Genomic DNA, 27,572 nt, shown 5'->3' with positions numbered 1-27,572 from the left:
TGGACTGGAAACCAGTGTGGTGAAGAACTGCATGCCACCTTCATTGACAAGAGGTTTAAATGTGGTTCTTTAAAAACTCTCTCGAGAGCTAGAGTAGCACCTTTGTTGGTGACAGCTGGTGGCCTGAAGACGCACGCCCAGTTTTCATTCTCTTTCCTCACATTACTAAAACAACAATGAAAGGCAGAAACTTTAAAAATACTTTAATTCATTTTGCAGAAATAACAGAATTGCATTTCTGGCTTTTGTCATTTATTTTAATTTTCTAAAATTCGGATTTGAAAAATGAAAGTTGCTCTTCAGCTTTGAAAATCTGTTGAGGTTCTGACTTTCTTAATTAATTCTTTCTTAATTAATTTTCCACAGTGAATTAAAGGAGACCGATTCTGCTTTTTCCTGTCTGTCTGCCATCTCTGTACTGATCCAATGTTCATGCTCAACATGGTCAAAGTCTGTAACAATGAGGTCAGAGTGTGTACAATACAAGTTCAGGCTTCAGACTGATGCAAACATCCTGTTTTCCTATTCTTGGGTCTATATGATGGCAGAGGAAGTGAATATACCTAATATGGTCATCTCAGGCACAGAAGCCCCGCCCACTTGCAGCTGATGAGGGGCACCCAATCAGTAGAAAATGGGCTTAAAGGGAGCTAAAATACCTGAGTTGCTGCACAAACATGATGTAAATAAAGATTACCTTGAACTGCAATCCACCTGAAGATGCTCCAGAGTGGACTGGATTAGGAGCTAAGCATAATAGGTCCCCTTTAATCGATATAATGAACATACTCGTCCATAATGCCATTTCTCATTAGTCGTATTTCTTAAATTCTGTGTAGAGATTCTGCAGCGAGCTGGCCTACAGCCATAAAATTCAGAGTACAAACATGACAATGAAATTAAAACGTCTGCGTCTTTCCCCCAGTTACTATCGCCAGGCATCGTATTCACCACCAAAGACTAATGGGCAGTAGCCGAGACAGTTTGAATTAACAATGGAACAAAAATAAAACCAAATCAACTACAGCCAGACATCAAACATCAGGATTTCTACGTTCAGAAACTCCACCTGATGCTTGTGGTGATCTTTGTCCTAGCAAGGAAACCACAAACAAGTGAGAGGGACTGTTTTACATAACGTAACAGGAACTGAAGGGAAAGTGAGTCCTGAATTCCTCCCACAATCTCACCACATGAAAAGTTGGCTTGGAGGGATGGAAGGATGGATCGAAGGGTGTTGGCTGGGCGATGGTGCTGGGTTAATCTCTGAGGGTCTTGGTCTCATGGGCAGTGCTGCTGTTGGAGAAACTGTACAAACTAGGCACATTGTTTGTAGAAAAAGTGTATGAGGTGCATCTACAGAGACAAAATTAACAAGTGAACTGCTTTCAGGTGATGACAGTTTGGTATTGTTGTGGAATAAATGCGAACGTAACTGGTGTTTAATGTGTGTGAAAGCGGAAATGACAGGAAAACAAAAGAAGCAAGTGAGGCTTTGAGATGACGCTGGAGAAATAAAACCCATATAGACGAGCTGCTTTTAAACCTAGAATATTTATGGTTTTTCTCAAAAAAATGTTGGTAATACTGAGTAGTACAAAGTACTAATTGAAAGACTGCATGTTGGAGACAGAAAATGCCCGTAGTTCAAAAACAAGAGCTGGAAACAGAGACACATCCGGTCTCTACAAGAGCATCAGAGACAAATGTGGAGGTGGTATTCACACGAGATCTTTAGAAGAAAATTACAACACCAAGTACACGTTTGAATTGTGAGAAAACTTTACGCCCCTTTATCAGGAGAATGGTACATTCCCCTCACAGATGTGAAAGACATGCCGTCATCAAAGACAGATTCATTTATGTACAGCTGTGGTACAAAAACCAGGAAATAAAAACCCTGTGAGGTTAGTTCAGGAGTGAAGTATAGGCCTCTAAATGCTCACCGGGATCGAATCCACCGAACCCAGAGGTGAACTCCTTAGTGTTAAATCATGTGCAACAGAAGGCCAGTAAAAGTGAAGAACCTGCGATTTAAAGCTGCAGCTACACGGTCACATGCCGCGCTGTGCCGACGCCACGTATCCCAGAATTATGGCTTTCAAACACAGGAAAAGCTTTGACTGGTTCAACTAATCTTTACTACACCCTACAGTGCGAAATGTGCCAGATGTGTTTATCACTAAGAGGCACATCTGCCTGCACAGACAGGACTGGGTGTCAACCATCATGCTGCACCAGTTAAAATGTGTAGAAAAAGCTGGTTTTTAATATCAGATGTTTTGAATTCATTCTTTGAAATCAGATGGTTTCTGGTTTAAATAAGCTCAACTTTTCTGTGTTCAGACCAGTGCTTCCCAATCTTTTACACTTTTCCTGTTCCAGTGTAGAAATGAGGGGGAAAAATAAGATAATAGGACACAATGTACATAGTAAATATGTCCAAGGTTTCAAATAATGAAGTCAACATATGTACATGAGCTACGTGAGCTTAAATCCTGTGCTTCAGACTGCTCTGAATGCTCTGCTTCAGACAGTTTTTATAACCCTCGTTTCTTTATGAGGCCAAATAGAGAGGATGTGCCAAATAAGGTCATACTGGCACCTGCAGGTTTTGAGGGGCCCTTGAAGAGAAGGGGGAAGGGAGCTAAACAGCTGAGTGGTGACACTAAGATTAGTTTTTTTTCTACTCTTAGGTCTGTATGAGGCCAAAAGATTGATATCCTTAATTTGGTCATCTGAGACACAGAGTCCCCACCTAGCTGCAGTTTAAGAGGGGCGGCCAATCAGGAGAAAGCTGACTTAAAGAGTGGGTGGTCTTAAACCAGGAAGAGTAAGATTAAGGGCTGCACAGACACATTTAGATAGTTAGGTTTATTATTTTTGTCCTGGTTTTTAAATTTAATGGTATTTAATGAGGTGATATTTCTTGGCACCAACAGTGTCTGTTATGACAGATACAACAGAAGGGTTAAAACTCAACAGGAAAGCTCTTTTGGTCTCCTCTGTGCTGCTTTATGAACACTTTACATGTCCTTTAATTTTCCTTGTTACTACGAGCCCCCACGGGTCCACATGCCGTACTTTGAGAACCCAGGTCTGAATGAGAGAGGAGCTAAAACTGGTCGTTTCAAACAAGAGGAACTAAGAGGCTGCAGTAAGGCCCAGTGTAAGATAAATAAGGATTATTCTGAACAGTAATCATACAAAGCTACTCTGGTAGATTGAGCTGGAAACGCATAACATCCACTTTAATACAAGCCATGTCCACTTGTCTCAGTTTGCATAGCTGAATTGTGAGCAGTGTCTGTTTTAAGACTTTAACAGCTGACAGAAATCACACAACGAGTTAAAAAGGGAGACTAGAGCAAAGTTCCCATAATAAACAGGATGCAGATTTTAGTGTGTGGATTTGGAGCTGCTGGTTTAATCATTTGAGAAGATTTCTTTGAGAAAAACTCCAAAACATTTATGTTCCTCCCTCTCCATCTTAAAAAATAATCTCATTTTCTTTGTTCTGGCACTGAAAACATGTGGTACTGACACCCAGTCCGATCCCTCATCATTCATCGCGTCAGCCTCTCTAAAGGCCTTAAAGCAAACTAAATCCTTATTCAATTAAAACTGACCAAATATGCTCTATTTGTTTCTTCTAAAACTAGGACAAATGTGATTTTCCCAGGTTAGGAGTAAAAGTGCATCAGTATTTTATCAAAAATGCACAAAGACCTGGGACTTCTATAACGACAAGATGAACAACAGCATATCCGTATGCAAACACATACATTACCTGTGCTTTTTCAGAACAGTAGCTTCCTGTTTGGTTTTGCTCGTACGACATGACTCTGAGAGTCTTTAGCGTGAAAGGTGCTGCTGGATGCATAGCATAGCCCTGAGTTACGACTTACAGAATAAAGAGCTATTCCTTCTAATCATCTGACACAAATACACAAAGTTTAGAGTCCACAGGGATCTGGCATTAATCGGCTCCGAGAACCAAATTCATAGCGAGCGTTTTTAGTAAATACATTCAGCCTCTTGGTCAGGAAACATCGACTAAAACATTAAATGATATACGTTTTCCTCTCTGGCACCGATAAATAAAGGTCTTATTACTGACGGAGGACATGTCACTTGCTGCGGGGGATTCTTTGGCCAGGCAGATCAGGGGTTTAAAAAAAAGAAGAAGAAAACACAGCATGAAAAGCTCAAAGCTGTGAAGCGTGTTTGTGGATGTCAGGAAAAAGGCAGTGTCTGAGCAAATCTGCCTGCAATGCTTAGAAAAATATTCGAACAACTGATTGTTTTATTACTTCAGAGCTGCAGAGAACAAAAAGAAAAAAACACTTTTATAAAAGACGTACCGCACCGAGGTAAAGTGAAAGAAATTCATACAATGCTGAGTGACATGGGCCTAATTCTAAACATGGATCCAGGATGACACATACCTCCATGCTAAATAGCATTACTTTTAAAAAACACCCAGCTTGCACATTTTATCCTTAAAAATTTGCACCCATTTCCCCGCTTATTATCAAATTCATTTTCTGAAACTCAAATAAGGACCTTTTTGCAAAACAATTACGAACAGAAACAATCCTTCTACATTCTCCTATAACATTCAAAAGGTTGAGGGTTTTTTGTTTTTGTAGTGTTGACCCCCCGTTCAATTAAATACCCGTCAGTTAATGTGGGAGTGAAAGCAGCTTTCAGCTCTATAAACTGTGCAGCATTAATACGATCACGTGTCTGTACTCTAAAAATTTCACAGCTGTGTGAAATGATGCTTACGTTTGTGTAGCAGATTTACCTTAAACAGTTGTTTGTATTCGTTTGTTATTGTAGAATCTTTAAGCGGCCATGATTACAACTAATCAAAAGAAACAAAAACAAAAAAACAAAACAGACGTTGGGAAATACTTCATCCCAAGCCCAACATTTGGTATCAAGCCTTTTCAAGGGGAGAAAAGAAAAAAAATATACAGTGTGCAAAAACATAAAAAGGAGCAACACCCGGGGCAAATACTTCACTCCTTTTGGGGTTAGAGGCGGTCAGATGGTGTCCGAGTTTAACGTGAACTGTACAGGGTCCTGTATAAAGCTGGAGGGAGGAGGTGGGACAGTGTTTAAAAGGTGAGGTAAAAAGGGGTAGGCGGGGCGCTCTCTCTCGTTCTCGGGGTGCACTACCTGTGGACCGGCAGGTGCAGCCCGTTGAGGGGGTTGAGCGGGTGGGGCAGGGGAGGGTGCAGCTCCAGCTGGGCCAGCAGGGAGAAGTGGTCCGAGGGGATGTGCGGGTGGGGGCAGCCCGTGATGTTGTTGTCTATGAGCCACTGGCTGTCGAGCGGTCCGAGCATGCCCAGGACGCTCATGTGGGTCTTGGAGAAGAAGATGTAGTCGATCACACCCTGCAGACACACAAACGCCACCTGATGTTAACTCTGTGTGGGAGTCACTTAAAACAACCAATTTAATGATTTAATGATCCACTGCTTTCCATGGCAGCACATCCTCAATTTCTCGTGTTTTGGTGTCTCGCACCAAAGTTACAAATGGCCTGTATTTGTATAGCTTTACTAGTCCCTAAGGACCCCAAAGCGCTTTACACATTCAGTCATCCACCCATTCACACACATTCCCACACTGGTAATGGCAAGCTACATTGTAGCCACAGCCACCCTGGGGCGCACTGACAGAGGCGAGGCCCTCTGACCACCACCAGTACGGGTGAAATGACTGTCCAAGCCAGGGCTCGAACCGGCAACCTTCCGATTACAAGGCGAACTCCCAACTCTTGAGCGACGATCGCCCCCTACAAGCAGAGGAGGCGAGGAAGAAAGGGTTTTTCGTTTCTCTAATGTGTGCCATCCATCTGTCTGTGACCTCAGCACACCTTGCATAATGCAACAGGAATGGAGAGGAGAGAGGAGGATGCAGGAGGAAATATCAGTGAGAATGCACAGGGAGCGTTTTTACCATCAGTATATAAAAGACACGTGACCACAGCTGGAAGAGACGAACCATGGTGATGGGGACTAACACATCAAACCTTCTGCTTTCACTGCGTTCAGAGTACACCCTTAAAATAACCAAAACAACACGTTTAAGACTTATTTCAAGAGTCTTAACATCAACATGCTTTTTAATATTCAAGTTTGTTTTTCAAGGAGAAGGGATGTGCGTGATATGAACATATTCCGTTACAGGTCCTCATGCAGCTTCCTTCAACAGGATGGAGGAGACAAGGAAGCACAAATCAAAGAAAGGAGAAAAGTCTGCTGTTTGTCATTCGTCCGTAAAACATTTGAATCTGCCGAGACTCGTACAGAAAGCCTGAGCTCTTTCTAACAACTGCGGAAAATGTTTAAAAAGGTCCAGTTGGTCTATTTTATTTACCCTTTTCCTCACTTTTCCACACATCACTTCCTGTCCTCTTTTCCTCATCACTGATTGGCTCTTGTGTTTCTTCTTTAATGACACCCTGAATCACAGAGAGGCCCTTTGGGTGACTTTTGGTTACTTGTTCTTATTACCTGGAGTTAAACCAATCACTTCATGACTTAAAGCCTAATCTAGTTTTTCTTTGCTTTTCAGAGTAAACATCATGTAGCACTGGAGTGCAACGTGGCAGGTTCCCCTCGATGATACTTAACAGGTTGCATAAAATAATTCAGGTTGTTGCTCAAACTTCCACGAGTGGACGAGTGCGAGTGTCGTGACGAGTAATGTTCTTGTTGATGCTGTGCTGAGACGTCCAAACTTAAGTGTTAATTGATATTGTGTTGTTTTTAATCTGTTTATTACATTTTGTGTCATTTTATTTCACAATGAGAAGGAGCTGGTTTAGTTTTTTGCTTCTTTTATGAGTGTTTATAGAAAATCCCTGTTTGATGTAGAGTTTCTAATTTAGTTTCTAATGAATCTATTTTTCGCTGAACACAGATGCTCCTCAGATGAGTAATCGACGCTAAGAGAAGCAGCAATGAGTCAAGCTCGTTATTAGTACAAACATTAATCACCGAAAGTGTTGCCAGTGACTCCGTGGGATTCAGCCAGTGATATCGTCAGTGGGCAGAGACTAAAATTGTAAACAAGTAGATGAGTCTTACAGACGCAGGGTTAGTGAGAATGGCTCGTCTGCACGGTCTGAAGAGCTACATTAAAAAAAGTTGAGTCTGTGGAAGGTTTATTAATGGCTGGCCGTAGATGCCTCGTCTCAGAGGGTATCACTGTGAGCTTTAGCTCCCTGTGGGTCTCCCCGTCGCTGGCTGCCGAGGTCTCGCCCCCACTTGTAACCTCAGACATCCCCGTGTGGAGGCTGGAGGGACTAAACATTGCTCATGTGAAGATTACAGTCAAAAACACCCACCAATCTGGGCTTAAATTCCCCAACACTGGAAAGTCTGTGCATGTATGCAAGCATTCATATATATACACATATAAAAAAATAAGGTAATAAATAACTGACGCCCCCAATACTGAATAAATTAACCATTTGTGAGACAAGAAAAAGAGCAGGAAAAAAAAGAAGAAAAGAATTTGAGCGTGAACTGTCTGGGTCGATGACTCATTAGAAACCGAAGCTGAAATGATGTGACAAATCAAAACCGCGAGGCAGCTTCACACGAAATAAAGCGAATACGAGTTTTTGCTGCGGAGCGTGCTGAAGGGTAAAAATCATGGCTCAGAGGCCGCGATGTTCACAGTTTTCCGTTCCCGCTGACAGCTCCCACTGCAAAACTCAGACATAGAAAAGTGAAACACACAGTAACAGTATTTCTTTCTTGATTGAACTTAATGCCCACCTATAAGTCTGTGTAATTCACTCAGTTATACAGAGTTCCCAGCACCACAGAATTCATCGTTGACGTTAAATTTGTCGCTGTAACGCGTTCATCTACACGACTGAACCTGCACCTAAAACACCGACATTATCCACAATAAATATAGCAGGTAGGGATTTTCTGTATTTTAATGTGGGAGAGACGACCAGGAATATCACATGTTTTCATATGCAGCCCTGTCGATGCGACGGCTACAGCGATGGACCAATGAAGGGTAACGGTCCATCTCTGGAAACATGCAAAGTACTCATGCGGCTGGAGGAGTAGCGGAGGCTTGATTTGCCAGTTTATTAGCTGGGAAAACCCACTCGGTTAAGTTTAGGGACTAAACATTTCTTGTTTAGGTTTAGGGAAACATTGCCATCTGTTCCCTGACTCACAGGGTTATGATATTAGTGTGACAGCTTCATAATGCCTGAAACCGCAAAGGTCACAAAGCACCAAAATGAGCCATGGCGGTGGTTTTTGATAAAATGATATCAAGTGACACCTCAAGGATGAACACGAGCTTTGCGCATCAGCATCCGTCCCAGTGTACATGGAGACTAATTTTATTCCTCTCTCTTACTTTATTTCTTCCTTTGGAAAGTCCGCGCAGTGTTGCCAACTTAGCGACTTTGTCGCTATATTTAGCGAGTTTTCAGACCCCCTAGCTACCTAAAAAAAGACGAGAAAGCGCATATTGCTTTTACTCTCAAGAAGCAGCGGGTGCTGTAACGCAGTCAGTTCTTCTTTTACTCTTTTACTCTTATGCTGTTTTGTGGATCACAAGGTTTAAAACTACTTATAAACACACACACACACAAAGTAACTCCACCAGAGTGCCTATTTCGGGTCACTTTTGCCGGTCCAAGCCCGGGTAAAGGAGCAGGGTTGGAATTGTAACATTAAAAAAAAAACAACAATAATTGCTAAAAGAAATTTAATTTGTAGTTCTAAATAAACTCTAAATGCATTTAGGATGTTTTTTACTCACTTTATGTCTCTTCCACGATGTTATTTCTCTCTCCAACAACATAGATTACAATTACATAAGCATGACCAATTATGCAAATTAGGTGATGACGTCATTTAGCGACTTCTAGCGACTTTTAGGACAGCCAATAGCGATTTTCCTTACTGAGGAGTTGGCAACACTGAGTCCGCGCTGCGAGGTGACACGCTTAAAAACTGTCAGCATCTGTGTGCAGCGAGGGTCTCCTCAAAACCACAGACCATCGACGTGTTTTACATGATAAAGACGCTTACAGCACAGTGAAAGTTTGAAAGTTCGAAACAGATACAAATTAAGATGGTGACAACAGGATGTGTAGGCTATAGTGCATTTTGTAACATGATATTACTCCACACCAGCGCCTGTTATAACATGTCCCAAAGATAAGCTTTATTAGTCCCACACGTGGGAAATTTGTTGTTACAGATGTTAGACAAATGTTAGCGAGGAGGACAATAGTGGATGTTAGTGAAAATATGAGCATTATTATTACTAGAGCAAGATGATAAAGTCAGGACAAAAACTGATATCTGTACACGGCGGCTCTAAAAACAGTATGCTAGCACTAAACTAGAGGCAAACATACCCAGACCCAGATCTTCAACAGTTAAGAGTAGCAGTTAGGGCTGCCACGATTAGTTGACTAGTCACGATTATGTCGACGATCAAAATCGTCAATGACTGATTTAATAGTCGACGCGTCGTTTGAAGCTTTGTAAGATCGCAAAAGACGCAGGAATAAGTAGTAGGATTTAAGAGTGTAATAACGGACTGAAACAGAAGATGGCAGCACTGCATGTACAAGGATGCCAAGCTGCCGTTAAACCGCGAAGAAGAAGTAGCTCCGTCCCAGAATTCATAGCGCAGCCCAGCTCAGTTTCCAACAATGGCGGCAGCTAGTTAGTTTTAATGTTACTCTTATTATTCTTTCTGGGTCACAAAATAAACGTTAAACATATTTTTAGGCGAGAATGTAGCTGTGTAAACCTCAAATATCTGCTCAGTTTATCAAGACACCACATATTTTCAAAAGCGCTCCGACGTTTTCGGAGACGTCTGTTACCCACTAGCTCGATAGCTAGCCGGGGGCACGGCTCACTAGAGGCCGTGAGAGCACCGGACTCCCGGCAAATCGTTTTCAAACCCACCGCCGTCTTTCGCTACTCAGGTTAAATACATATAAGTCACTTAGATAACTTAAAAATGTTATTGTTTGGCCTTTTTTAGTGTTTTATTTGTTCCTGAGTAAATCGGTTTGGCTGAGATTAAAGTTATAGTTTTTACACAGCTGAATAAACGTCAAGCAGACAACTGATTATCAGAAGTGTGAGATGCTCGAGAATATACTCCGGTGTCCTGTTATATTTTAGATAGCAAGGAGTTTATTAAACTTCACGGAAACAATCTGCAAATTTCATTAAAATTTAATAAACTATCATCTTGTCTTTATTTTTAGTTAGCACATACCTGAAACACTTAAAGCTGTAAGCTAATGATAGTTATATAAGAGCAGATGGATGATGATCTGATTAGTCGACTAATTGCAAAAATAATCGGTGACTAGTCGACTATCAAAATAATCGTTTGTGGCAGCCCTAGTAGCAGTCAGACATAGCACTGTAGCTATTTGTACAGTATAAGCACAAGCTGCCATTCACACACTCACCGATACACTCATTCTTCTTCCTGCTTCTTCCATCTAAAGTTTGTACTGTTAACCGGAAATCATGCGTGACAATCAAGCTCATGTGGATTAATGAAAAACTGATGCAATGACCACTTTTTCTTGGTAGCAGCTTCCTCTCCAACGAGGTCTCTCTGGCTCAGATGTGTAAGGTCCCCACCACGAATAATTGCTGCTTTGGAACGGCTTTCTCAAGAATAAAGACACAATCATTACCTGACCCTGGCTTAACATGCAGAAACAAGACTAGTTGGCAGAGTGACTCACATTTCATGATAAATATGATCCAGTAACGTAAACCTTTACATTTAAAAAAGAAAGTAACTGGTAAGCACTTTTTTCCTAAGTTGGGTGAGCTCACCCTGTCTCACTTAACTTACAGAAACACATAAGCTGACTCACAAAAATCGGGCACGACCAACCAACCAACATCCGCAGACCTACAACAGTGAACTCGTCAAGTTCAGTTGCTTTACTCAAACCAGGATAAGGTGAGCTGTCAGATCACTCAGTTGTAAAAGGGGAAAGAACATCTGCAGCAGGACATCTGTGTCCTCTCACAGAAGCTGATTAGAGTCAATGTGAGTCTTTGACCAAGTTATCACACAAACACAGAATGAATCTTGGCGTCCTGAAGCATGGGGCAGGAAACAGGGAACGTTTCGGGTGGGTGAAAACAACTCCCCCTCTAACTTTTCAGTCAGACACATTTGCGGAACCAGAAATTCCCGACCCTGCTCTACGCCCTCTCTGAGGCTGCTTCTTGATGTTTCTTCCCATTGAAGGTTTTTCCTTCCACAGAGGACGTTTGGGGGTCTCGGTCAGCCTGACTTTTGACATGTTGGGCACTATATAAATTACTGTTATGGCTTCAAATGCAAACGAGTTTATTTGTGTTTTTGTTTTACCTTGAAGTCATATGTGTAGTTGGTGTAAGGCATCAGATTGCTGTCGTAGGCGCTCTTGAGCTGGAAGCTGTGTGTGATGCTTCCATCCGAGTTTCCGTTCTTGCCGTTGCAGTTGAAGTTGGTCAGACATTCGCTGTAGCGTAGCTCCTTAAAGTCCTTGTGGTTCTCGGCCACTCCTCCGTTGCTCAGATACTCCACCACACCTGCATCAAAGAGCAGGAACATTAGCGAGATATTAATCAGAAATTTATTTAATTATTCAATCCTTTAATTAAGGAAAAGAAACTCATGACGTCATTCGTGGCTTTAAAGGGAAACTGATGATGGAAACCACGCTGGCAACAAATGAATATACAGACACGTTCCCATTGCCGGTAAAAACAAAGAAAAAACGAGAAAATAAAATAAAATAATGAAGGTTCACATGGATAGGTCATTTTAATCAAGCTAAATCTATTTTTCTTTGTTATGTATTAATTATGTCAAGTTATCAGGTGTCTAGAATGTATCAGGTGGGAACTTTAATCAGGTTTGGTTGATTTATATGGAAAGACCCTGGTTCCTGATAAGTGACAGAGCCCTACCGGAGTCAGGCAGCGAGTTGAGGTCAGCGCACAGGACGATGGGGATTGAGGACGGGTCGGAGGTCGGCGATCCCGTTGCCACAGAGCCCGAGGCCCTCTCAGCAATGCTCTTTAACTCTGACAGGAACATCATGGTTTGGATCAACTTGACGTCCGAGTACTCGGGGTCCCAGTGCATGTGGGCGTTGGCCACCAGGATGAGCTGCCTCTCCTGGGGCGGCTTCATGCCTAAAAAAAAAAAAAAAAAAAAAAAAAAAAAAAGGCAAGTAGGGCTTTAATCAAAGTTCCTTTAATTAAAATTTTGATTTACACATTATTAAAAAAGATAAAATGTAAAAAACAATCCTCTCATGCTCTTTTTAATTCACGTCCTTTTACTTCTATTAAAAGTTCAAATTCACTCCCCAACAGGTTCACATACATTTATATAAACTATAGTTCACTGTAGGGCTGTGCGATATGACCAAAATCTCATATCCCGATATAAGACATCTATCGTCCGATAACGATATAAATCACAAAAATTTAACATTTTCTGTAAAATCTGTGAATCTCGGGCAGCTCGACTTGCGTGAAGTGTTTCCAGCTGCGCGTCGTGTACCTGGAGTCGAGTATTTTAACCGAAGCATGAAACGATACATTTTTAGACATAAGTTGTAACGGCCGCCGTTTTCTTTGTGAGTATTTATTACACGGCGTGCTGCGGGGAAAAGCCTGTTCTAACGTTTGAGTCTAAGGTTTATTTTTTAGCACCTGGCGGCTCTTTTTAAATTCTCATCCGTAAATAATCTGCTCTTTCACGTGATTCAGTTTATTTTGAAAAGTCTCAACAGGATCTTGAGCTTTATTGTGTAAGGTTTATGTGGAAGATAAACTAGCTGACACGCGATGCTGTTACCGTCGTTGTTGCTAACCACAACGCATAAAAACAGGCGCTTGTCCGTCCGTAGTGTGGTTATATAAAATATAAGAGAAAGAGAGAACTTTAAGAAATTAATATAGCCACTACAGCGACCATCAAAACGATGAAAAAATATTGCCGTAAACAGTTTATTTTGCCACACCACGAAACAAACGATAGCGTAAAATGAAACATAGACGTTTTTATATCGTCATCCGATATATATTGTTATATGAACAGCCCTAGTTCACTGAAATGTAATTAAAGACCAATACAAACTTAATGAAAAATACTCGATTCCCTTAAAGTTTAAAAAAAAAAAAAAACGTTGTCACCATTTGTACTCGATCATGTGACATCCTAAAAGTCTTCATAAAGAAGCCCTGAAAGGAAACTTTTTCCAAAAGCAGCATCTTCCAGAAACAACGGCAGACAAGCCGAGAAGTTGCAGCTCCTGTTATGGCCACTTGAATAATTAACAGAAACTTAAAAGCAGAAATCAGCATTTTACAGCCCGACACAAAAACAACTTTTACTTTCCACATATAGTTTTCACATATGATCAAATTTTATTGATGCTTTTACAAACAAAAAGTTCTATAAATAAAGCCGTGAAAGAAATTAACTGACAATGATTCTAAATCTGAGTTGTGGTTTTTTCTTCACTTATTTTGAGAATAAGGCTTTAAAATATATGAATTACACAATTCTACACACTTTTACTGTACAGACATTTATAGTTCCACAAAATTATACTGGGGGAAAAAACCAGACGCTATGTAAGCAAAATAGTACATCACTGTCACTGACACATGAAAAAAATAAAATAAAATAAAATAATTAGGATGTAAAAGTCCCCTGAACAAATCCTCATCGTGGTCTTATTTCAGATGCAGTAAACCACAGAACTATGAGACAACTTCAGAAACTTAAAAGCGCTGACAGAGTCAAATATTTAAGAAGGAAGAGTGCGATATAGTGAGCATCAGTAAACGCGACAGGAAACGACCACAAACAGAAGTTTTACTGTAGCTCGCTGGGAGTGCAAATGGCCTGTGCCCGTCTCTCGCTGCAAACCTTAGTAAGTTAACTAACTAATCAAATACATATAATCTTTAAAGCACCGATATTATGTGAGCATCATCAGCCACAGTGATGCAAAACACCTTCAAACACAAAATCTCCGTGGACACAACTTCACTAAAACGCATTTTCCGTACGACGGCACGGACCCAACAGCAGGACCTGTATCTGTGTGCGGGTAGATACAGGAGGAGCACTGCCAGCGCCCTACACGGTGACCTCCAGTGAGCAAGTTTCAGACTCAGACACCATGAGAGTGGCGTGGAGGCCCGATGCGCAGCTCGACTGGGATCCCTGAAGTTTAACTCGCTTTGTGTTATACTCTGATAATCAAGTGTACCTTAATTAATTTTTTAACAGCGTATATTCTGTTCAGTTTACTTGTCTTTTAAACATTACATCTTTTCTTTTTCTCTTTCCATTTCCAGCCTTCGTTGTAACTTCTTATCTCTCTTTGTAAAGCTCCCTGAAGCCTCTGATTAAAACCCAATAGTGACACCTTGTGGGAAAATACATTACTGCAGTTTTACTGTTTAATATTTTGGGCAAAAATAATTGTAGATCACAATTTTCAAGCTGAAAACAATCAGATTTTTAAAAAAATCTTGCTGAACTACTGAACTGTGTGCATGTATCACATGTAAGTAATAACGCTGGTTTTATAACCTTCTAAATTTTCAAGTTACAGAGGCAGGCGAGTCAGTTTCACATGCATGGTTATGTTGTCATGGATAATTTGATAATATAACAAAGCTGAAGCCATTTTTGGGTCAGGAGAAAACAACTTGGAATTACCTAAACTGCTAAATTACAAAATGAAAGTCCTTTCTTACCCCCAGAGAACATGTCCTTATTGACCTCGAGCAGCACGGCCACCCCGATGTTGTCTTTGGTCATCACTCTGTTCAGCATGACCTCTGAACCCTCAGAGTTAGCCATGGCTACCTGATTGAACTCCACAGTGTGTTTCTGGATCAAAGTGAACCTGTGAGAGAATCAAACAAGCAGCAGAAATGTCCACGAGGGCTTTGAAAATGCACTAGTTTCATATGAAAAGTTTTTCCTCCTTTAAATCTGCTCCTCGTCCTTCAGTTTTCCTGGCTCAGAGAGAACCAGGCTGGGCGACTACAAAGGAAAGTAAATGTGAACAGGCTGCGATGAGTCTGTGATGCAGTCTTATGTTTGTGACCATTTCTAAATAGATCACATGGAAAATCATACATCATAAAACACAGCAAGCTGTGTTGTGGCGAATCCACTTAGCCAAAAAAATGGATCGGACATCAGTTGTAGAAACGATAGTCTTTATATAAGGCTTCAAAAAGGGGAATGTACAACAAATAAACTGCTTGACATCAGAGCAACATATAATGGCTTCCCGAAACTTTCTTTGCTAGCTAAAACCCCAGATTAACTTTCGTCTACCACAAAGGATTCTGGGAAACGCAGTTTTCTAATGAAAATACCTGTTAAATGCTCCCCTTTAGCAGAAAATTAAATCTATAATTAACAGCTCACACTAAACATGTGACTAACACTTAAATCACTTACAAAATAACCAAAATGCTGTTATCAAACAATAAACTGCAATAAAGTTACAACAAGCTGAGCTCCATCTATGGCAAAGATTACCCAAAAAATGACAGATTTATAGTAATAATATAATTATAATAATAAAATACATTTTATAGCTGAAACTGAAAAAACAAAAGCCCAAAAAACAACTTGAGCTCAGATTTTAATAAGAGGAAATTTTTTTCTTTATGTAGAAAAACTTTTCATCAAATGTGTTCACGCAGTTTCAAATCATAAAGGCATGTTTCGTAACGTGTATAAAATAAAGCTCTTAAACTCACTTCTCAGTCTTGAAGAACACGGCACAGCCGTCCACATGTTTCCTCTCCTGTTCTGAAACCAGTTTGGCACGAGATTTTGGACAGAAGTAGCCGTCATAGCCGCGCTCCTTTAGTGTTTCCAGAAACAACATGTAGTACTGCTCCGTCTCCACCTCCTGCAAAAACACACAAGGTAAGAAAAGTCACGTAAAGGAGCAGATGAGATATACAGGGAACGCACACAACATTAAAACACTGACAGGTGAAGTGAACACAGCTGATCGTCTCTGCTGGGAAACCTTGTAAACTGGATAAGGAAGAGCTCTAAGTCATAACCAGGGTTCTTGTACTATTTAAAGATACACATCAGTGCTTTTAAGATCTAAGTAAATACAATTACTTGTGGCCCCTCAGTCTCCGAGTAGATACAAGCTCTGAATGATCACATTCACAACAATCTGCCCGGTGATGACGACACCCCATCAACTTTTCACGGTTGTGGGGTTAAAAACTAAGGATGAACATTCTGATTCCTTGAAATTCACTCACAACTGTAAGTGTACTTCATTCAAAAAAGCCAGTGAAGTCAAAATGAGTCATGATTTACTAAAGAGATGAACGCTGGTATTTTTGCTGTGGCTTTATCGGAGCAAAAAACTTTGAAAGGCAAATTAAATCACAGAAACATGATTTAAGAAAGCTAAATTTGCCATGTTTGATGAATGAAAGGGGAGTGTATCATAATGATTAAATGGTGCAGGTGGATGGCTCAGAGCTCTGCGTGCAGTGCATGAGTTTTAGCTCCATCCTGTTCCTCACTTCTCTCAGATCCATGCAAGATTGAAACGGAAATTATCAGTATGCATGTGGCACAGTCACTGCATCATTTTATTAATATGCAGCTTTGTCAGGGTCTGATGATAAATAGTGTTTTGTTTCTCTTCTGCATGTCCTGCAGGTTAGCTGTTACACAGATGGACTAGTTGGTAATATACAGCACTTCTCAGGGAAGTTGGAAAATAAAGCCAGCTTTGTATGGGCAGGATTAATCAGTAACATCTACCTCTTTATCTTCAATACACAATGGCTCGGTTGTGCTGACAGGTGAACGCTGGATACTGTGGATTGATCTAAGCAGTTTATAGCAGCTCTGCACACAGTCTAATGATTAGAGCGGAGAATAGTCCGAAGAATAATAACAACCTTTGTTGACACGATTGTGGGGGAATCACCTCAGGGGACGGACACATGGCTACAGAAGGCAATAGCACCAATTAAAAATGTTAGAAAAATCACAGCCAGACAAAAGCAGGCTCGTTTTAGTTCATCTTTATTGTTTTTGTTCAGATTTCGAAAGCAACTGCAAAAATGGGTCCAATGCCTTGTGCACTGGAGAGCAGTCCGATCCCTGCCCTAGTGCATGAGGCTAAGAGGTGCTGGGAAGATGTAGTCTGGTTCACCTCAACCCACAGCACTGTGTCTGTATATACACATAGACAGCCCCAATATTGATGCAACCAGATAACCATCTGAGTGGAAAGATATCCAAATTATTAAAAAATCTCTTTGTCTAAGGTACACTATGGCTCCACCACAAATACTCACTAGTAATATGCCGCAAAACAGTTAGTGAGGAAGATTTAAAGTATCTCACAAGGCGGTCTAGCTTTACCTGTAGGCTGATGATGTCAGCGTCACAGCTGGTGATTTCCTCCATGATTCCCTTCTTCCTGTACTCCCAGTTTAAGGCCCAGGATGGACAGTAACCATACAGCTGTCGCGTGGCATACTTGTCGCACAGCACGTTGTAGCACATAACCGTGAACACAGCTACAGGGAGACAGAAGTAAAGTTTGCTAAATTACTGAATCATCTGAGAAACACGACACATCTGACAGTTATGAATGTAGTTTACCCCAAACTCAGAGTCAGAATACTTTATTAATCCCTAAGGAAATCATGTGGTTACAGTTGCTCCAAGACAATAACAGTAACAGACTGAACGAAATTAAATAACACAACATATTACAAAGTTTATAAAATATAAGAAAGAAAGTTCAGAACGGATCATCAATGGACTTTGCTAATGCTAACTTTAAGAAATCTGAATGTTTATCTCAGTTTCAGATTTATGAGCCAGTTTCAGCCATAAAGCTAACTTTAACCATTACCAGAATCCAAATGGGGAAGTTATTAAAAAAATAAATCTTCTCCAGGTACATCTGTTTTTCATCCCAGGCTGTAAAGGTGCTATTTAGTGCTATAAAAATTCTGCTGGATAGTATGCAAGTTTTTATGTTATGCATGACATCAATTTTTACTGCAGCCATAAGGGTGATTATAGAAAATACCCACAGTGGCTTATCCAGATTTTCAGACGTACATAATTGTACTATAACACGGCATGCTGGGTAATGCTGGGCTTTACAGATAACCTAAAGAGCATAAGAAGCCATCAGCTCATAAACGACTCACTCCCAGTGCCACGTTATTATATGAAGGAAACTTACCGGTGGGGATCATTTGGTCTCGCTCTTTCAGAGTGATCCAAGGTCTTTGGGGGAGCTGCTCTGGGTGCACTGGAAAAACAGGTTGGGATTAGCGCTCATTTGTGCGTGACAGACACAGTGGTTTACCTGCTATGATATACCTGCAGCGCTGAGGTCTACAAAAAGCTGTTTGATAAAATATGCATGAGTTCTGATAAACAGATGAGGGGTGAGGTCATGCGTTGCCGAGCCGTTTACCTGCTAGATTGTCGAGCATGTAGTTCAAAAGCTTTCTGGTTCCATCTGGCTCCTGGTACAAATTGAGGATGTCTTGGGACAAAGGATTTCCTGCAGATAAGATAAGATAAGATTACTCGTTATTGTCATTGCACAGTCACACATAGTACAATGAAATTGGAAAACTGTCCTACGTCGGCACTACATGTAACACGACACGACACGACACATCACAACGCAACACATTAACTTAGTAATAAAAAATAAGAATAAGTGTATTTGAATTGCACACTGTTATTATTGCACATTAATTGTTATTGCACCTTGTTATAAATATAAATATTATTATTGTTACTGTTTTTACCGTTGTTACCTCCCCCCCCCCAAATAAAGTCCAGGTAGGTAGCCAGTCAGGTCAGCTGTTAGCACTGCTTAGGGCTGTTGCCCTGTTGTAAAAGCTGTCCTTGAGTCTGTTTGTTCGGGACCTCAGCAGCCTGAACCTCCTGTCAGACGGCAGCAGCTTAAACACCCGGTGTCCTGGGTGTGTACCGTCCTGTAGGATGCTGCGGGCCCTCTTGAGACAGCGAGTGCTGTACAGGTCCTTCAGGGAGGGAAGAGGATGTCCAATGATTTTTTGGGCCATATTGATGACCCTCTGGAGTGCCTTTCTGTGTGCTGTGGTGCAGCTGGAGAACCACACACCGATGCAATATGTCAGCACACTTTCAATGGAGCAGCGGTAGAAGACGGTCAGCAGCTCCTTCTTCAGGTCCATTTTTCTGAGGATTCTCAGAAAGTGGAGACGCTGTTGGGCCTTCTTTAAAACCGCAGAGGTGTTAGAGCTCCATTGGAGGTCTGTGTCTATGTGCACACCCAGAAACTTGAAACTGGAGACCCTTTCCACACACTCCCCATTGATGATGACAGGCTGCAGCTCAGACTTCCTCCTTCTGAAGTCAACTACCAGTTCTTTTGTTGCTATTGAGGTCCAGGTTGTTATCTACACACCAATCTGACAGCCTCTGAACTTCAGCTCTGTACGCCGTCTCATCTCCCCCAGAGATGAGCCCCACCACGGTGGTATCATCTGCAAACTTGATGACTGCGTTGTCTGGGTGGGAACTAACACAGTCATGTGTGTACAGAGTGTACAGTAGGGGACTCAGTACACAGCCTTGTGGAGAGCCGGTGTTGAGGCTGAGGGCTGAGGAAAGATGAGGCCCAACTCTAACTCTTTGTACACGGTCTGAGAGGAAGTCTCTGATCCAGCGGAGATGGTGGTGTGGAGCGTTGTAGCAATGGCATCTTCAGTTGATCTGTTAGCTCTATATGCAAACTGGAGCGGCTCGAGTGTGGGTGGCAGGCAGGACATGATGTGACGTCGTACCAGTTTCTCGAAGCACTTCATTATAACAGGTGTTAGAGCAACTGGGACAATTGTGGCTGACTTTAGGCACGGCGGGATGCAGGACTGGGACAGTGAAGTGTTGAAGATCTTGGTGAAGACCCCAGCCAGCTGGTCTGCACACTCTTTTAGGACCCTTGCAGTTACCCCATCTGGTCTGGCGGCCTTCTTGGGGTTCACTGCCCTCCGTGTGCGCCTCACCTCATATTCCTGCACCATGAGGCTGCTGCTGCTGCCTCTGGTCCCTTCACCTCAAAGCGTGCGAAGAAGTGGTTCAGCTCCTCCGCAAGTGCTGCGTTACCCTCAACGTGGTATTGCAAGGTGCTGAACTCCCTGCCATACCTGTCGTGAGTTGTTGTTGCTGAAGTGGTCTTCGATCGAATGAATCAGTTTTGGTTTGGTTTTTTTTGTTTTGTTCTTTCTTCCTACCTTACAATTGGCCTTTGGGGGAGGGACTAAATATATAAGTACACAGTAAAAGCAATTAATCTGTGTCAGCTTATTGGAGTCTATGCCTTTGCTGGCTATTTGTGACCATTAAATGTGCTTGAGTAAATGAACAAAACTTTTAGCTCTCACTGAAACTCTTTGAGAGAAGCCAGAAACATTTATACGAAGGAAAAAAAAAAATTGTCTGCGCACTCTATTCAACAGCTACCATTACGGGAGAAATTCTCAGTTTTTTTTGGTAAACAGCAGAGATTCAGTACTCTTATATCGCTTTTCCATTAGTACCTACTCGGGTGAGTCAGGTCGCACGACGCGGTTTTTCATTAGGTGATGGTACCTGGTACCTTTTAGTACCTCAACTGGGGTTCCAAGAGATCCCAGGCAATCCAAAATGTGACGTCAACAGATCGCATGCTACCGATTGGGTAGTCAGTGGCGTCACTCTACGACTCATGACAGCGTCTCCATCGTGAAAACCAAAACAGACATTATTGAAACCCAGCAACGAGCAACATGGCTACAAAAAACCCCAAAAAGTCCCAGTTTTGTTGTAGAGCTCGTGTCGCATACAAATGATGTCACAGGATGTTTGGCTGCGTTGCTATAACGACCCCACAAACATTAATAATAATAATAATGATGATGGATTGGATTTATATAGCGCTTTTCAAGGCACCCAAAGCGCTTTACAATACCACTATTCATTCACTCTCACATTCACACACTGGTGGAGGCAGCTACGGTTGTAGCCACAACGCTTCAGACTGACAGAAGCGAGGCTGCCATATCGCGCCATCGGCCCCTCTGGCCATCACCAGTAGGCGGTAGGGTAAAGTGTCTTGCCCAAGGACACAACAACCAGGACAGAGAGCCCGGGGATCAAACCGGCGACCTTCCGGTTAAAGATGCGCTTCCCAACCCCCTGAGCCACGGTCGCCCCCATTAGGTGGTACTCGAATTGAATGGAAATCGAATACAGGCTAAGTGGTACCGTCTAGAGATGTGTCGAGCCGATCCGAGTAGGGACTAATGGAAAAAGGGCTTCAGACATTCATTTTTGTTGCTCCAAAATCGTAAGAATGAAAAACAAAACTCACCTTTTAGCCCGAGGGTTTGTAACTGGAAAAGCCTTCCAAGTTCGTAAGGCAGAACTCGTAAAAGATTATTGTTTAAAAGCAATTCCCTGCAAGAAACGAGACAAAAACAGTGTTTTGTCTAACAGTTTGGTAATTCCTCATCATTGATGTGTTTCTACTGGCGTCAAAGCGTCGTCCACCACACATTCTTTTGTTGTCACATCTTCAGTCTCTGCTTGACAGCTTTGTTTTTGTTTGCGAGACGCTTTTATCACCCCTCTCTTCATAATGTTCCCTGTGTTTTTAAACATTGTGTTTATTATGATCGCTTCTCTTCATTGCTTTGAGATGGCCCATCCCTTTAGTGACTTCTTCATTTTCAAGGCTAAACACACATGTCTCCTTAAGTGAAGTTAGAAATATGCTAATGTGAAGCTCGGTTAGTTAACGCCAAAAGGACTAAAAGATGGTTTCTACCAGCAGACAGCCTACCTGAGAGAGACCATGTTGCCCAGTTCGGCGGGCAGACTGCGGAGCTTATTGGACGACAGGTTCAGGTAGACCAGGTTGGGCAGCTTGGCGATGTCTGGCGGGATGCGGGTCAGGTTATTGTCATTGATGTGCAGCGCCGTGAGGTGGGTGAGTGTCCACAATGAGCTGCTCAGGCTCCTCACCCGCCCTGCATCCAAACACAGACATCAAGTCGAACATGAGAACAATGTGTATGTTGGGATAGTTCTGACAGGAAATACAGCTCAGCTTTGATTTGCATGCACCCAAAAACACCCCCAAAAATGAATACATTCCAAGAAGATTCTCATTAAGATGAGAAAAGTTAAACACAGTAGTTTGGCTCTGACATGAGCTGAGATTTAAAATGTTTCCAACATTTTCAATGCTTCCTTCCTTTAGGAATAGTTTTAGATCTGAGCTTCAAGGCCTCATTTTATTTTTAATGGAAGCGGGCCCAGAGGGAGTGAGTGAGACTGACCAGATATCTCGAGCTCGGACCAGTGAGACTTCTTCCCACTTGCCGCCTCGTCGGCTGGCATGATGGTGTAACATCTGCGGGGATCTGGAGGATCATATTTTTCCTTTGGCATACCTGTTAATCTGAAAAACACAGCAGAGATGTGCTTTAACGTTCTGCACTACAAAGAGCAGGACAACGCTGCAGACTAATAACAATAATAATATTTAATTTTAGAAAACAAAGTCAAAGAAATTATTTTATAAATACTAAAAAGGAGTCAAGAAAAACCACCTCCAGTTACAATAACATGATGATAAAATTGCCACTAATAATGATTATTAAAAAAAAAAAAAAAGATATAAAAAATATATTTATAATCAGAACATTAGAACTGCATTTACATTAATAAATATATTTAATAGTATTAAAATGTTTTAAATGGATAAATAAAAACATGATATAATTAAAATAAAGTAAACAATTATGATAAGATTAACAATAATGCTACTTATACTTACAAAATATCGTATTAATATAATATTTAGCAATTATAAAAACTGTATTTCTAAATAAAGTGATTAAAAATAATAATAAATCAATGTAAAAAAAATTAACGTTTAGATTTAAGTTATTTTATATTAGATATCTGCACCTCACAAAATGAACCAATGTAAACTTAAATTAAAGCCCATTTTGCAAAAATATGATGATGATACCACCATAGTGGTGATGACAGCTCTGCATTAATGTGTCAAAAGTACACATTAATAAAATAAACTCTATAAGATATATCTATATATAGAGAAAGACTGACAGATAAAATAATATATTTTAAAAAACCAAATTATTAAAAACTTTTAAAGGAAAACGTCGCCTGTTTGCAATGGAACTGCATTCTCTGGAAACAGAATCAGATCCACACTTCTTCTCACACACAGCAGTTTATACATTTATTAAAACCTTTTTTTAAATACTCTGCAAAATATTTTCCCTCTCATTGACCCCCACCCCCCACCCCCCCGTTTACCATCAGCAGCTTCAGAAAGCTTTTACCGGCACGTCGCTGCTAGAGATGATTTCCCACCCGTAGCATACCACAATGTCTGGACCAACACGATGCCAAACCAGAAAACCACAGAGGGTGCACCTGGAGGAGAACTGGCAGCGACACAAAGCTGATACTCTGACGTAACTCTCCCAGTAGGTTTTAAACTCAGCTGGAGACATTTTTGTGATAAAAGCATCAAATTTCTGATCTTTTAGCAGCTGACTGAAAGCGCTTTCCACCCTTTTGACCAAACAGGACGACAGCAGCGGGTTATTTAGAGCAAGAATCAGACATTTACACCAGGGTTTACCTTTCAGGTGCCAATCAAGAGAAAACACAACACAGTACTTAAGCCCTCTGTGAAAGGCAAGTTTAAAGAAGGAGGTCTGTGAAGGCATTTATTGAATCACTGGTCTCCTGCTGTCTCCAACAAATAAAGGCTGACATTTTGCCCTTTATTTTCTCTTGATCCCAGAAACAAAAAGAGAAAAATGTCCATTCTGTTACATTTGGCTCTTGTTTAGTTTGAACAACAGTCCAAACCAGAGTTTAGTATCATACATGTGAGGAAAAGGCATCGCATTTTAAAAGCTGAAGCCTACAAATGTTTCTGGCTGATTTTACTTACATGCTAGATTTTATTTTTTTAAATTTCAAAGCTACGAAATACCCATGTTTTTAATATATGTCATCACATGTATCCATGGACCACTTGGCTTTAAAAAAAAAAAGATCAAATCAAAGTTCAGTTATAAATACTCGCACTGAATTAAACAACAACTCCTGCAGGTTCTTCTCGGACACAAAAACACTACAGAAACTGTTTGTAGAGTTTAATTCTTTATGTGGTTTCTGTGCTCTTGTTTTCCTCACAAATAATAAACTCCCTTCCCTACAGACTCTGGCAGTTTTAGTTCACGCGAGGAGAAACAAATATTACCATAAGTGGCTGGTTAAAGCATAAGAAAGGTCTCCGACTGAAGAAGTCACTTGGATGAGTGACGAAACGTTTCTCCCAGAAAACGCTATGTCCAGATGAACAGAATCAACTTTTGGAGGTCTCCTTTTTACATTTTCTAAACCAGATGCTTCCCTAACCGCGGTTACTTCTGTGCCAAAATAATTTTCCAGTATAGCCTCCCGTCCCACATGGTGGCATGACCCTTCAGAGTTGAAACAAAACGCACTTTTTTTAGGTTTTCTCCAATGAATTAGCAGAAAACCTCAAAGTTCAAATATCCAGGGTACCTTTTTTTCTGTTCCTCTATGTCACTGACACGAAACTGATGCAGTTATGCATCACTACGGTGATGCATAGTTTAATTATGCACTGCAGAATTAAACTATGACATAACACATAACCCGATCTTCAAATTTATATAAGCAAATATGTTGTAATAACACAAAATTTGGCTTTAGATTGTGACACTCTGACAGATGTAAAAGGTGTAAAATAAATCTGACTGCGGGGTATCTCCTGCACTAAGTTCTGATGAATAAATAAAGCCAGATTTCCATCCACCCCTGAATTTCCAGGGGCTGTCACTTGGTAAGATTTTCAAAGTGTGAAGGTAACAGTTTGTATAGCTTCATTAAATATACTATGCAATTAAAAGCAGCTGATTCTGAGGGGGTCAGATGGGACCTTTGGCTGATTTTATATGACCACATTACAATGCAAAACCCTGCCTAAATGAAACAAAAGTGTAGATAAACCCTGTTTTATTCTACTTTCATCCAGTTTCTGTTTTTATGTCGGTTAACTAAAATGTTTTTGCACACTTAGTTTAGTTTCAGTTTGCTTTAATAACCTTGGCTGACCGCTGCTTGAAGCAGGAGCGTGCATGTTATTTAAACTCCGCTGCAGTCAGCAAAGCTATGCATGCACAACACTTGATAACTTTTGAGCAGCGTGTATGTCAACATGAAAAGTATGCAACGCCGAAAAGGCGAAGGCGCAGGGCTATTATGTAGCAGCTGCCGTGAGGGTTGGCAGAGGGGAATAAGTTTGGAGAAGGACTTACATAACCTGTTTACACACTAATACCAGGTCACAAGTGAGCAGTGACAGATATAAAGCTTGCTGGCATCGATTCATATCACAACCACATGGAGACAGGCACGAATCTGCAGCTCCAGCAGAGAGCCGACACTCTATCACAAGCTGGAGGGGATTTCAATAGTTTAGGCTCCAGATGTTATCGCACACAACCAAAACAGTATGACAAAAAACACCTTTCAGGGAGTGAGGAGTTCTTATTTGTTTTATTTCATTTGTTTTAATATAGCGACTGCAACTGCTCCAACAGCTGAGTATCCAAACATAGCCCTAATGTCAGAAGTGACACGGTCGGGCCCGTTCAGGAGAAGTTCAGCCCTCCAGCTGTCACACCTGACAGCGAGGTAAACACGCCCTCTGGATGTGCACACGCCAAGATATTCCACAGCTCCGCATACTCAAACAGCTCCAACACGAAGCCCAAACACGGCTAAACCTGCAGCGCTCTCCGAGCACGCCGCTGGATTTGTTTGGCTAGCGGCTGTGAGGCGCGAGCCGCCCGGGCAGCCACCTAGGCGGACTGCGGGGGAGAGCACTTGGCACGAATGCGAGCGGATTTAAGTGCTAAATTAAACCCGGGAGACCACGGAGAAGGTGGCAGCAGCACAGAAACAAAGTGAGACCTGACATTACCTTCATTCGGGGGCGGTAGAAGACGGGTTATTGCGGGAATTGGCAGCGACATGCAGACGCGGCTGTTGAACCCGTTTAGACCCTGAACGTCTCGGAAACAGAGGGAAGAACAACAAACGCCGTTTCCGCTCGTGCTCGCACACACGCCGACCACGCACCCACCCCGGCTTCTTCTTCCTCGTCTTCCTCTTGTTAACTTTGGTGCATTAGCGCCACCAACTGGTATGGACTGGAGGCCACAATGTCGCTCAAAAAACAAAACTAAATAAATAAATAACTTCAAACCAGTTTTTATAACTAAATATGACCTGATAACTTTCATTTCTGAATTTCCATTGCAGTAAATCGATAAGATCTGTTTTAACTTTGATTACACTGAGTTTTTGGTTTTGGATCAGCTACCTTCTCTCACCTTCATATTTATACTCTCCTCTTTCTTCTTCTATTTTCTTTTCTTTTCCTGTAAAACCATCATCCTCTCATTTCTCCCTTCCATTGCTTTTCCCAGTTTTCCTTCTTTGGCTGCCTCATTATACCTCCTTTGCAACCACATTTTTGGGGTAGCTGTGGCTCAGGAAGTAGAGCTAGTTCGAGGTTCGATCCCTGGCTGCTCTAGTCTGCATGCCAAAGTATCATTGGACAAGATACGAGCCCGATTTGCTCCCGATGCATTCAGGAGTGTGAATGTGTGTGAATGTAAGACAGAAAAGCACCTAAATGTAAAAGAAAGTGTTTGCATGAATGTTTGTGAATGGGACATATTGCACAAAGTCTGAGTGCTTGAGCAGAAAAGCACCACATAAGAACCAGTTCATATGCCCTGTTATGTCCTTTTACTCCATAATGTGCTGATATCTGTGAAAAGGTAACCATAAGCCCATCATACTGATTCTGCATAGCAACTGCTGAATCTCTAGAGTGTCTGGTCTGCTGTCTGATTAACTGCAGTGTTACTGTACCTGCAACACTGTTGCTGCGCTGTTTAAAATGCACCTGTGCACAGCCTTAAACCCTAAATGCAGGTAAACTTTAGGAGAGATGTTTTTCCTCATTAGCACCAGGATGAGATGAACCTTCAAAATGATTTAACCCTGAAAATGATGGACCGCCTGCATCATCAAACTTCATGGCAGTGCCGATACTGTATCCTCAGGCAGAAAAATCATGTCCTGTTTGAACACTAGATGTCAGCACGGGTCAAAAATATGTTTCTTATGAAAACTGACACTATAAATACACCAGAAATTATTCTTGTGAAGGGTAAAAATATCAGATGTACACTGAAACCATTATTGTACATCGGACTGACTCAAGGAAAACAAAAACATTATTCACTGAGTGTTGCCACAGTTTCATCATAATCTGGAATAAA

General features: G+C 41.4%; 1 protein-coding gene and 1 long non-coding RNA gene across 2 annotated transcripts; both read right to left on the bottom strand.

The window, feature by feature from the left end:
• Positions 1-188: 188 nt before the first annotated feature.
• Positions 189-26,346, bottom strand: cnot6l (CCR4-NOT transcription complex, subunit 6-like). Its single transcript, XM_085181006.1, has 12 exons — positions 26,201-26,346; positions 22,479-22,600; positions 21,980-22,166; positions 21,509-21,594; positions 18,578-18,667; positions 18,341-18,409; positions 17,503-17,660; positions 15,852-16,006; positions 14,829-14,980; positions 12,012-12,239; positions 11,428-11,630; positions 189-5,405 (listed from the first exon to the last, which is right to left on the bottom strand). The coding sequence occupies exons 2-12, from the start codon at positions 22,588-22,590 to the stop codon at positions 5,184-5,186; spliced, it is 1,662 nt and encodes a 553-aa protein (XP_085037132.1). The 5' UTR covers positions 22,591-22,600; positions 26,201-26,346; the 3' UTR covers positions 189-5,183.
• On the bottom strand, positions 7,778-11,421 carry LOC146506205 (uncharacterized). Its single transcript, XR_014877323.1, has 2 exons — positions 9,001-11,421; positions 7,778-8,448 (listed from the first exon to the last, which is right to left on the bottom strand). It is a non-coding gene; the product is annotated as an uncharacterized LOC146506205 (long non-coding RNA).
• Positions 26,347-27,572: the final 1,226 nt, after the last annotated feature.

The sequence above is a fragment of the Neolamprologus multifasciatus genome, chromosome 12 (assembly GCF_963576455.1).
Source record: "Neolamprologus multifasciatus chromosome 12, fNeoMul1.2, whole genome shotgun sequence".
In the NCBI taxonomy this organism is placed as follows: Eukaryota; Metazoa; Chordata; class Actinopteri; order Cichliformes; family Cichlidae; genus Neolamprologus; species Neolamprologus multifasciatus.
The sequence above is the reverse complement of the archived record's forward strand: the minus strand, read 5'-3'. Positions and strand labels throughout refer to the sequence as shown.